This window comes from Rhinolophus sinicus, linkage group LG03, assembly GCF_036562045.2.
Source record: "Rhinolophus sinicus isolate RSC01 linkage group LG03, ASM3656204v1, whole genome shotgun sequence".
NCBI lineage: Eukaryota > Metazoa > Chordata > Mammalia > Chiroptera > Rhinolophidae > Rhinolophus > Rhinolophus sinicus.
Window position 1 is genome coordinate 44,744,201 of NC_133753.1, and position 12,344 is coordinate 44,756,544.

At 41.2% G+C, this 12,344-nt stretch overlaps 2 protein-coding genes across 12 annotated transcripts in view; one reads left to right on the top strand and one right to left on the bottom strand.

The window, feature by feature from the left end:
- DIS3L (DIS3 like exosome 3'-5' exoribonuclease) overlaps positions 1-10,261 on the bottom strand; it is a 30,824-nt gene extending 20,563 nt beyond the window's left edge. Inside the window, exons 1-3 of one of the 3 annotated variants that reach the window (XM_019725597.2) lie at positions 9,980-10,261; positions 8,480-8,633; positions 740-868 (exon numbers count right to left, since the gene is read on the bottom strand). In XM_019725597.2, coding sequence (XP_019581156.2) covers positions 740-868; positions 8,480-8,633; positions 9,980-10,118 — 422 coding nt within the window. In that variant the 5' untranslated portion in view covers positions 10,119-10,261. Of the gene's footprint in view, positions 1-739; positions 869-8,479; positions 8,634-8,728; positions 8,880-9,979 lie in introns of those variants that run through there. The other 2 variants (XM_074327548.1, XM_074327549.1) reach the window with 2 other exon arrangements.
- The window catches only part of MEGF11 (multiple EGF like domains 11), a 368,017-nt gene continuing 364,873 nt past the window's right edge, over positions 9,201-12,344 (top strand). For 3 of the 9 annotated variants that reach the window (XR_012494704.1, XM_074327541.1, XM_074327543.1), the window contains exon 1: positions 9,204-10,040. The gene's annotated coding sequence lies outside the window, so the exon portion shown is untranslated. Of the gene's footprint in view, positions 10,041-12,344 lie in introns of all 9 variants that reach the window. The other 6 variants (XM_074327538.1, XM_074327540.1, XM_074327544.1 and 3 more) reach the window with 4 other exon arrangements.

Sequence of the window (12,344 nt, forward strand, 5' to 3'; positions counted from 1 at the left end):
TTTAGCTGCAATTGGTGGGTAGTTCCATTCCCCTCTCAAGGGCCCACTGAGTGGAGTTAACATCCCTGGGGAATGACCCTCAGCTACAGGGGAGATTGACTAAATGCCCTAGCCTGCCCGTTGAGGTGACTTTTTAGGCGCACTCTACACGGCTTCTCAAGGTTCATAGCAGAAGTCACACATCCTTTTCTGCTTTCCCTCCTTCGCTGTTCCTCTCTCCACTTCCTCACTCCTGCTTCTGGGAACCACCTCGATAGAAACAACCCACACCAAGTCCTTGCTTCAGGCTCTGCTTTTAGGTGGATCTAAACTATGACACTGCTCTTCCTAAAACAGCTCTACCAGAATGAACCTAACAGTTTCCGTTTAATAAGACTAGTTGGGATATTAGCAGCAACCTGTATCAGAAAAATTGAGATGATCTTAGCTTAAAAGTAGGACCCCCAAGCATTAAATTTATGACTTCTGGACCACTGGGATGATCCTGCTAGCCATTAGGGTCTGGAGCAAACTTACTCTGGGTACCAATGTCTCCCTAAGAACCATTTCTAAAATATATCAGTCATGCACTCAACGACATATCTAAAATATTAACAGCTTAAGCATTTCACTATTACTCATGGTTCCAGAAGTAATTGTTGAGTTTAGCATACCACTTACGTCAACCTCCAAACAGCCAATGACGAAGAAATCTACAGAAGACGATCATGTGCAAACTCACAGCAATTCCGTGCCATACCTGGTTTGCCACTTTTCCATGGATTCTCCTTGTTCCCGAGGGAGATAGCAGTCCTGCAGGAATTCATTAGCAAAGGGAACGCAGTCGTGACGCGCATCCTTCAGGAGGTTTCGCAATTTGTTATACTGTCTGTCACACAGAGGAGAAAAATAAATCTAACATAGCAGGTACTCATCTACTGCCAGCTCTTGCTAAGAATCAAAAATGATGAGGTATTTTAGAGCAAAAGATCGATTACTTAAAACTCGAGAAACATTTATTTACTATTTGGCCTTAATGTGCGCAGTACCATTGGGCGGCTGTTTCTCAATTCTGCCTGGGCAGGGCCTCGTTAATTAGTTTGTGGATCAGCCCAACTCCCTTCCTCTTCCAAGACCGCTGGCCATTTATTACGTACTTATGCGGCGCTGCCCCACGTAGCCCCCACTTCAAAGGCTCACAGAGGACATAGAAGCAAGCAGACTTGAGCATTTTATTTTTGTACCTCACTCTGTTCTATAAAGAGCATTAGGCATTAAGTACTTTTTGCTGGCAGCCCTAGAAAAGGACATGTAAATAAGTTTGGGGATTTATCTGTAGATTTTATTTATGCAGCCATCTCATTTACATGAATGAGGGCTAGCTTCATCTCTCAGAGAACTAACGGAGTTTTAAGGTTTCCCACCAGGAGATCCTTCCAAGAATGCTAGCCAAAGTCACAAATCAAATATGAAGTGTCATACTGGTCAGTTTCTAATAAGGTGCTTTTTAATAGTGTAGGTAACAAGAACTACATAACATCCATGGTTTTTTTTAAAGGAGGTCAACTGTTTACTTACAAATGGATTGATATTGAACCAGATGTTAAATTAACACATAAATTATTCATAGTAGATCACCGGCATTTAATAAAATAAAACGTGTGCCCTTCCATTCATACCACCAACTTGCCACCATGGATTTTTAAAAAATTAGTCTTTTCAGTAAAGCAAAGGCAGAACTCTCCAACTTATCCTTTCCAAATAAACGCTAACCATCGTCATCTGTGTGGGCTCAACACTTCAATAGAAAACAAGAAACACTGATTTTATTTCATCAGTACTTCTAATTTTGAGTCATCTTAAAAAGAATCATCAAGTAATAGCAACTTATAACATTTCCTAACAAACAAAGGGATTCAGTTTCATTTCTGTGAATGGCAGCGTTCCTTAGCAGAATCTCACTTGTGCAAACAAAAGCTGCCATACCACCAAATGCCTAGAACATATTAAATCAGTGATTTTCCCATGTTCACACAGATACACTTAAAATCATTTTTTGAAACCTCTTAGAATATGCAGGGAAGAGTCTACATCATCCTGTTAACAGTGATCGTCCCTGCAGAGTGGCAAGGCAAAGACTTTCTGCTTTACACATTTCTGTCATGCATGAATTTTTGCTAACAAACGAGCACTTATTTGTTAAGCGATAAAAAATATTTTAGGAGAGGCTTCATAACCATCTGTAATTTATTATTTCAGAGAAAACACTGAAAAAATATTGCTCATTTTCCCCGATCTTATCCTCCAAAGTTTTTCCTCCCTTTATCTACTATCACATTTTATATAGCCCTAATAAAGCACCCGAGTTTAGTGCAGTTATGTGTTTATACATTACCTCCCGTACCGAACTTCCTTCCCAGCACATTTTTGCTGCACTCCTTCTCTGTGCCAGGGCTTCTGCTCTACTGACTGCTCTCAGGGGCCACTACCTAGACACCCCACAGCTGCCCTTCGTCTGCAGCAGTCTTCTCATGGTAAACACAACAGGACCATCCAGTCCTCAAAAAAATAAACACTGGAACTATCATATGACCCAGCAATCCCACTCCTGGGTATAGACTCCAAAGAATTGAAAGCAGGGTCTCAAAAAAGATAACTGTACACCCATGTTCAGGCAGCATTATTCACAATAGCCAAAATGGGGAAGCAACCTAAGTGTTAATCCACAGATCAATGGATAAACAAAATGTGGTGTATACATACCATGGAGTATCATTCAGCCTTAAAAAGGAAATTCTGATACATGCTATAACATGGACGAACTTGACATTATGCTGAGTGAAATAAGCCAGTCACAAAAGGATAAATACAGTATGATTCCACTTACATGAGTTTCCTGGAGTAGTCAAATACATAGAGACAGAAAATAGAATGGTGGTTGCCAGGGGATGGCGGAGGGAGGAATAGAAAGCTAGTGTTTAATGGATGTAGCGTTTCAGTTTGAGAAGATGAAAAAAAGTTCTGGACATTGGTTGCAAACAATGTGAATGTACTCAATGTCACTGAACTGTACACTTTAAAATAGTAAACATTGTGTTATACATATTTTACCACAATTTTTAAAAACAGCTATACTAATTGGTAAAACAAAACAAAACAAAAAAATAACCATCCATTTCAGTGGGATAAGTGCCCTGAAAGGCCAAGTGTAGCGTGTGACCAGATCATGGGAGGGAGGGGGAAAGTGGGAGGAGGCAGCACCGGAATCCTGCAGGATGAATGAAAGTTAGGCAGACAAGGGCCTAAGGGAGGAAAGAGGGGACAGATGTTCAAGACAGCGGACAGTATGGTCCATCTTTGTAGCTTCAGAATTTAATCCACAGAAGATGCTCAATAAACGTTTTCCAAATGAATACATAAACTCACAACCCTTTGTGACAACAGTAATCCAAATACAAGATGATAATGTCTCGGAACAAACTCTGACATTTTCATAATTGTTACTCTTTTGCTAGGCTTCATACACACTATTGCATTTGTTATTGCACCTGCACTTTAGACCTGAGTATTCCTGCATCCTGTCCTTCCCAAATGCTGATGTCTACAGGCCTGCCCAGGGGTTTTAGCACCAACTGAGAGTAATGACAATTCTTCCCAATGTTTCGAAAAATAAATTAAAAATAATTTTCTCAATTTTAAGTTTCACTCCCGTATATTTTCCTTAGACTTTTAGTGTGTGCTTTCATTTGTGAGTTACCTATCAGCCAGATGAAACAAATGAACAAATGGCACAAGAATATTAATGGAAAAAGCCGGAAACAAACAGTGAATCACTCTGAGTGTGACAGTTGGGTTTTCTTGTAGGCATGTGGGCTTATAATTATAATTTAATAGCACACACATACAATACAGTCATATTTTTTGCTAGTCAGGGTTAGTGGTGCATAGGATGGAATTAAATATGTGAGTTCCTGCATGGAGCCAGCAAAGAACACTGCAGTGTCTCGAACAAGTTTGGGCTGAATGATAGGAAAATAGTAGTTTCAGAAAGTCAAATACAATCAAATTATCTTCAGTTTTTTAAATTCCAGTCTTATAGAAAAACCCTAGTTTTCCTGGACTGGCTTTAGTGTTTTCCAAATCTCTATTATCAAAACCTTTCAAACAATTTCTTAGCGGGATAGCTGAACTTACCTTCTTTAGATTGATTTTTTTTACTACTTTTATTCAATGGTGATCTTACTTACAGATGCAACACCCTTTCTTTCCCTCTGCTGACTATACTCTTTGGGGATTAGAAGTGGGTGTCCCACAACCAGTGGGGAAATGAGTTCTCTACTCAATGTTGCGTTTCTTCATCCAGTTTTCCCAGAATCCTGGGTCTCCAAGACTTACTCTCAGAGGTCCTTGAGTTTTCTACAAGAATTTTAAGTTCATGTTTCCATTTATATTAGGTAATATTCTTAAAACATTTCTAATGGAGTATATTTTGGACCAGCTGAGTGGCCACCTTCTAACTGCAATACCATCTGGGGGCCGTGCCTGCCTGTTTGGAAGCCTCAGACACCTCAAATTCAGGACCTCCATGTACCCTCTCCCCCTTGGACCTTCCAGGGCAACCTCTCTCTATTCACTTAAGACAGAAACCTGAGTGTTATCCTTGACACCACCTTCTCCCTCACCTCATTTATCTAAATCCATTACTAAGTTCTACAGATTTTTTAAAGTAACAGCTTTATTGAGATATAATTCACGTACCATAAAATTCACCCTTTTAAATGTACAATTCAATAGTTTTTAGTATAGTCACAGAGTTATGCAACCATCACCACTATCTAATTCCAGAACATTTCATCACCCCCAAAAGAAACATATACCCATTAAGCAGTCATTCCCCATTTCCCCCGACCCCCAGCCCCTGGCAATGTAACTAATCTACTTTCTGTCTCTTGGATTTACTTATTCAGGGCATTTCATAGAAATCGAATCATACACTATACAACTTTTTTGTGTGGCTGGCTTCTTTCACTTAGCGTAATACTTAAGGTTCATCTACGAGTATGTTGTAACATGTATCAGAACTTCATCCCTTTTTATGGCTGAATTAATATTTTCTTATGTGGATAAATCACATTTTGTGTAGCCATTATCAGTTGATGGGCATTTGTTTTTTTCTCCATTTTGGGGCCATTACGAATAGAGCTGCCATGAACATTCATATAGAAGTTTTTGTGTGGATATGTTTTCAGTTCTCTTGGTCACATACTGAGGAAGTTCTACATATTTTACCTACTAAATAGCTCTTAGGAATGTCTAGTTCTCTCCACTTCTAAACTACCAACATCTCATCCGAACTAAAGCAATAAATAGTCTCTTGTCTTCTTTTCTCCATGCCTCTTTTCCACTGGGCCAGTAATCATATTAAAACAGCAATCTGATCATGTTAAAACCCTTCACCAACATCCCTGAGGTCCATGAGGTTTACCATCCAATCCAGGGCTTTCTATCAGTTCCTTGAGCTGTTTTTTCTTTGCCTGGTTGCATGGCCCTCAGGAAAGCCTTTCCCGGCTCTCTGACTAGATTGGGGTCTCCTGGAGCCTCAGGCCTGTGCTTCAGCGCATTTTGTCACAGCTGTAGTTCTTCACGTGTTTGTGTGATTACTTGATTATTGCCTATCTACCCCTCAAGACCACGTCTGCTTTTGTTCATTACTGTATCCTCAGTGCTAGCTGTTTTTGGCATAGGTAATTTCTTAATAAATATTGGTGAATAAAAAAATGAACACCGGAATACAGGAATGAATGTAGTTGACAAGACAGCCTTACCGAATTATCAAGTGACCCTCCTTAAATAAGCATTTGAGGATCGTTAGATGGCAGAATGTGATTATCCTGAACAAGCAAAAGTTTGACATTTTTCATACTGTTTTGTACAATATACTTATGAGAAGGCCATTTTCTGCATTAATATTATTGAAATCAAAATATAAAATCATATTAAGTATAGAACCGGATTAGAGCTGTCTTTCTATTGTTAAACCCAACTCTGATAATTTCGTTTCAGTAAAACAATGTCATCTGTCACATTAAATTAATGTTCATTTGTAGTTTTCTGATTTTGTAGCTTTGTTTATTTAATTTGAAGATTTGATTTGGATTTAGGGTTGAATTAAGTACTTAAGCATGAGGGCTTACAGCTTGACTTATGTTTAAATGTATTTATGTAACAATACAATAAAATAATTTAAAGTAACACTAGGTGTTCATGAGAATTTTTTTCTTTTGGAAACAAAGTCGGTAACATTACTCATTTTGAATAACACTGATGTATTGGATGGGGACTTAGATCATATTGGCCTCTTAGATCCTCTCCAACAATGATATTCTATGATCTCTATCTTATGTATTGAGAAACTGAGGCACAAAGTGTTAAGACTCTGAAGCTACATCAAAGGAATTCAGGAAGGCGTCACAGGAGAAAACAAGGCATCTTTATACCAGACAGTAGACCAGAACAGGTTTTTTTTAACTGACAAAGCTTTCCTAACAATAATGTTTCTAAAAAGCATATCAAACAGAATGAATTACTTACTAGCGTCTCAAAAATCTCCAAGGAAGAACTAGAAAACAAAACGTTCCCCAATGTAAAATGAAGCAAAACACTACCAGCTTCTGCTAGGCCATACTTGGTTACACATAAAAAAATCAAATGACTTAAATATACTGAACAATGAAGGCCAAATTAATAAAGCAAATCTAGGTGTATTCAAAGGCTATCATCAATTCTGAAGTTAACTTTCAATATATGGCTCTTTCTAGGGATTAGGCCATTTTGGTCATTTAGCTGTTTCAACCTGAATACACCAGCTGGTTGCTTTACAGATAAAGCACCAAGTCCCAAACTTGCTGATTCCTTTCCTGCCTCTTCTTCCTCTCCATCAATCATGTTCATTATCCCTGCTTTAACACCAGTCTCAAACCTAATTCCTTCAGAGGGCTTAGGTCTTTCTGGCCGAATTCCCACACCCCGTATTTACTTCTGCACTTTGCATAGTCCACGTTAAATTATCCTGCATGTGTCTTAAGGTGTGTTGTAATTACCTTCTTGCTTCTTGCATCTATCCCCAACAAGATAAACAGGTTTGTTGAGAGAGGGACTAAAACTTGTTTGTAGTTCCAGAAGGCCTGGAACGAGGGGCTCAAAAAGTACTTACATGGAAAAACCAGGGTGTTATCATATGGGCCTATTTTATAACCCCTCATCTTTTGTTTTCACATTTAGTGTATTCGGAGACATGGTAAAGCAATGGAAAACCAATAGTTTTTCATCAAGTTAACTACTTTGAAATGTTCAGGAGAAAAGACATTTAAATTTCAATTCTTTGCTTTTGAATGTCCCAGGAATTGGTTTTTAAAACAATCCTTAATATTAAAAATATTTTAGAAAACAGAAGTTGAAAAGGCTCTGCAGTATGTTAGCAATCTGAATGATAAAAACAAATTGATTTTAGTAGCAGAAATGAAATACGACACCTGGAGCATCATTTAAACCTGGATGTGTATAAACATCAATATCTTTGTGTCTGAACAAAATCAACTTCAAGCTCATTTAAAAATATTCTATCTGAAAAACCTGCACAATCTAGTTAATGCACATTTTTTTTGAACTGGGCGTATAATAAGGACAACTTATCATTTTCATATACAAATAAACACACTTCATCTTTTACTACCAAGGTCTAAAGAAACTACAAGATTTAAAAAAGAATAAACTCATAGTTGCTGCTTTTTAAATAACTTGGGGTGGTAAGAGTTTGGATACATAATTCTAATACTGCATGTTGTTTCCATACAGCATGAGTCTTCAAGTTCAAATCATAAATCTCTCCCAATGTTAAATGAAACAAAACCAATTTTTAGAGTATTTGTTTAAAAGGTACAAGGTAAGCATTTTATACTGATTTCAATCAAAAAAATCCTTTGTTTAGCAAACACAATTACTATGGTTGGTAGTAATACTTGTAACCTAAAAATAAAACAAGTGATATCTGGTTTCATTGAATAAATCACTACAAATACAATTTGTATCCACAATAAAGGAGTCTAAAATTTAAAAATAAAGTACTCTCTTTTTCCCAAGGGGAAAAAAAAGTAAGCTTCTGAAACAATATATCTATAAATAAGAAGATTAAATAATATGCAATATCACCAAGAAATAAGCAATAACTCTGCTGTAAAATGCAAACCTAAAGCCAAGAATCTTCAATACCCACATACTGGGGACACTGCAGTTTATTGATCTACAGTCAGATCTTTTGGCCAGATGTTGAAGCAGAAATATAAAATAATGTTACTGCATTCCTACTAGCAAAGAGAATACTAAATTAGTTTAAAAAATACTTTATGATTAAAGAATAAATTCCTCCCCTCCCCCTACAACAAAGGAGTGTTTCTAAAGGGGAAGGGGATATCTACATTAATAAATAATGCAAAACAGATACCTCCGGCCTCTTTGATGCTGCACAGCTTGACAAGCCGTCTGCATGAATATAATTCCCTTCAATTCAGGAAACTCAAGGATCTCAAAGTAATCTTGAACAACTTTCCAATCTGGGATCATGTAATGAGTCACATCACTAGACAAGAGTTTCCCATCTGAAGCATAAATCAAAACGCAAAAGATTAGATACATTTGCAAACCTGGTTTATTATTTCAATGTTATGGTGTCCCCCTGTGCAAAATAACTTACAATCTTAACTGCACCGTGAAGTTTTTAAACGACAAGACAAGACAAATCTACTTTGGTAGAGGCCCAAAGTTCAGGTAAATTCAGCACCTTCATTTTTCTGAGGCTGTGATAAATAAAGGCTCAACGTGGTTTATGGTGCTGCCAGTGGAGCAGGAGATGACTGATTTTTTAAAAAACAAACAACACATCTTCAGCACAACCTGAATATTTCTGTGTTAACTTACTGACACACACATTCAAATGGGGCACCTTAAAATATACATGTTAACCACTTGTTTCTGCCCAGCAATTTCAAGTCGGTACTGTGTCAAGTTTATGAACATGCTCAGCAGTCTCCAGAATTGACCAGAAAAGTTGTTCAATGCAAACAAGGGCACTGTTAAGATTTCCACCCAGCCCGTCATGGAGTGGGTCAGCCAAACAGTAACTGAAAGGTTCACCTTAACCATCAACCCTTAACCAAACCGAGGATTCCACGTATTCGCTGAAAAGGCCCAGCACGCTTATCTCCATGCAGAGGGAAGAGAACCAATAATCTTTGTTCAATGGACCACCCTTGCAGCCTAGAAACCAAGTGGGGTAAGGTCTAGCGCACAGCAGTCCCCAATCCAGCTTTCCCATGACCTTCCTGTACAATGACCCACATAATTCACAAATCCTTTGGATAAATGCCAGATGTATCGGTGCTGGTAAGTCAGATAATTTGTGGGGAGCAAAGAAATGTAAAATGAGCAGCAGCAGCAGCAGGTCTCCCGCGCTCATGCCACTGGGTTGCCTTCCGCCTCCCACTGAAGGGCCAACAGCTCAGGTCCTCCCCATTTCACCACACACGACAGGAAGGGGCAGTTTCCTGCGCCCTGGCCCCTCGCATAAGCCCAAATCACCCGGCCTCTGGGCTGTGGGGGGCGCCTGTCTCTGGGCCCTGCCATTTCAGGGGGCACAGCAGGCGGGGAGTTCCGCACGGAGAGGCCCAGAAGCAGCCAACCACCGCCATCTCTGCGGCTCTGGGGCCGCCGCCTCTCGCTCCCAACCCGCAGCGTAACGAAGGTGACGCCAGGGGGCGGTGAGAGGCCCGGGGGCCTCGGACTCGGTGCTTCCGCGGCCTCAAAGGACACGCGACCCCCGCCCCGCCGCGCTCGCTCCTTCCGGCCTGGCTCCCCTCGCAACCGGCCTCGGGTTTCCTTGTTCCCGCCCGGCCTGGCCTGCTCTCGTTCCCGCCCCGGCCGCCCTCGCTCCCGCCGGGGCCCTGACCGTTGATGCAGGCGGCGGGCTGCGAGCAGAGCGAACTGTTGCAGGGCACGCTGGGCCGCAGGTAATGCTCTCGCACGATGCGCAGCGTCCGGCCCTGGAAGGTCTTCAGAAGCAGCACCTTCTCCCGCTTCTGCAGCATGGTGGCGGCGCTCGGCCCAGCAGGGCTCCGGGGCCCGCGAGGCCGTCCGGAGCGGGCGGCCGGGAAGCAGCTAGCGCCGCGCGGCGCGGGGAGGGAGGCGAGGCCGCGGCTTCGGGCCCGCCCCCTCGGCCGGGCGGGCCTGGTCCTCGCGCGGCTCACGGCTCTCCCGGCAGCCGCCGGAAAGTGCCCGGGGTTGAAGGCTGGAAGTGGCCCGCGGGAGGGGTGGGCCTGCCCGGCCCTGGCCGACTTCCCCCACCCTGCCTCAGTTTCTCCCCTTTCCACAATTGCCTGGGGGTAGGGATGAGAGGGGCAAAAGATTTCATCGGAGATAAGATACTATATGGAAGCTAGTTTCAAGTTTTGTGAAAAAAGATTTGGCGCAACTATAGAGAATTATTATACTTTGTTTCTACCCCCGGGTCCATATGGGAATGGGCAACCATATTAATATGGGTAATTAGTGTTCTCTGTTCGTTGCTCTTGCTGTTCCTGAAAGAGCTAAAAGATTCGGCAAATAAGTCCGCAACCCTTCCAGCCCAACATTTTTTCTCTTCAGAAAGTTGTATTCATTTTTAATTTCATATATTTTTAATCCATGTAAAAATTCAAACAATGCAGAGAGAATGAAAACCAATGCATTCCCTTAAGGTAAACACTGTCTATTTAACCCTAACTTCGTAGTACTGCAGCTTCTGGCAAAAGAATTTTCCTTGAAATTTGATGGAGGCTCACACACAGTCTCCTCTGAGGTCACACACCCTTGGCTGGAAAGGGGCCAGTGTTCTTCCCAGCTCTCAACAAAGACTTGAGCCGCCCCTGAAGCTTTATATACAAGTGTCACATTTAATTTCCACAAGTCAGTGGAGTTGGGCATTATTATCCCCATTTTACAGGCGATGAAACAGGATTAGGGAGGTTAAGTGGCCAAAGTTACCCAACTATTAAGCGGTGGAATCAATATTCAAGCCAGAATCTGGCTGAATCCGAAGTAGGCTCTTAACTAATTACCGTGCTATTCATCGATGAATAAAATATAACTCTTGTAGCTGAGGAGTTTATAGTCAGCTTGCTGAGCTCTAGTTCAGGCAGCTCAACCAGCTGGCTGGAACATGGGAGCTTCCTATTATGCCGAAGTGAGCAGAAGTAGGGTGTTGAGTCGGATCACTTACTTTTACTCTAGGGGGACGTATTAAAAAGAGTCGTGGTTCCTTACTTGTATTTTTATGTCAAGTTATCTGCAGTGTGGGATAATGGGAGTGAGAGCTGAGATGGAATTGCACAAGTTAGGAAAACATTACAGTGCTGGTTCACAGACCACAGCCCTAGGAGGCCCCATAAAGCCACCAGCAGTGCAGGAGGCCCTCCCTGACTCAGGAAGTCAGTTCTAGAGATTCCAGAGGACAGGCAAGTAGCCACATTTGTCCCCCACATAAAAATGCTTCTGACAGCTGCCCACAGTTCCCTCCAAAGCTCTCCCATTTTCATTTTTCTTTTACTTCTGATTTTATATCCTTAACATCTCTCGTTGGCATTTTGTAGCTTTAAACTTTCTCTAAATTCAGACTAATGATCTTTTAAGGAAGAGAGTGTGTCTGGCGCTGTATTGAAAGTTGATTTTTATCAGTATTTAAAATAATCCAAGGCTTATCAAGCACTTCTTTTGCTTGCATTGAGGCAATGGTGTACAATTTATGTTCTTAAAAGCATGATCCCTTAGTTCTTGAAACTGATGATATAAAATGGACAAGAATGCCTTTTTGTTGGTTTGTGTGTTCACCGACCATCTGATGCATCTTGCCTGAAAAAAAGATTTCTAAATCAGTCAGAATAAACTAGGTTATGCTGCAGTAATATACTACTTCAAACACCCCAGTGACTTAAAACAAGATATGTGGGTGCCTAGAGGCTCCACTCTGTATTGTTCTCCAGGACTAAGGCTGATGGAGACAGTCCTCTCTGGAATACTGTTTGCTATTCTTTGGCAGAGGGAAAAAAACCCTTTAGACAGCCTTACCCCAGCAGTTAATAGCTCAGACTGGAAGAAAGTGATACATGTCACCTCTACCTATTGGTGGGAACTAATCACATGACCATACACTCAAAGGCAGAGTGGCAGCATTAGTGACTACTTGAATGCCTTCAACTCACACCCCTTAGTCTGCTCTGCCATCACCTTAACCCTTGTGGCTGGGACTACTCCAGCTCAGCCCACTATCCAGTCTCTTG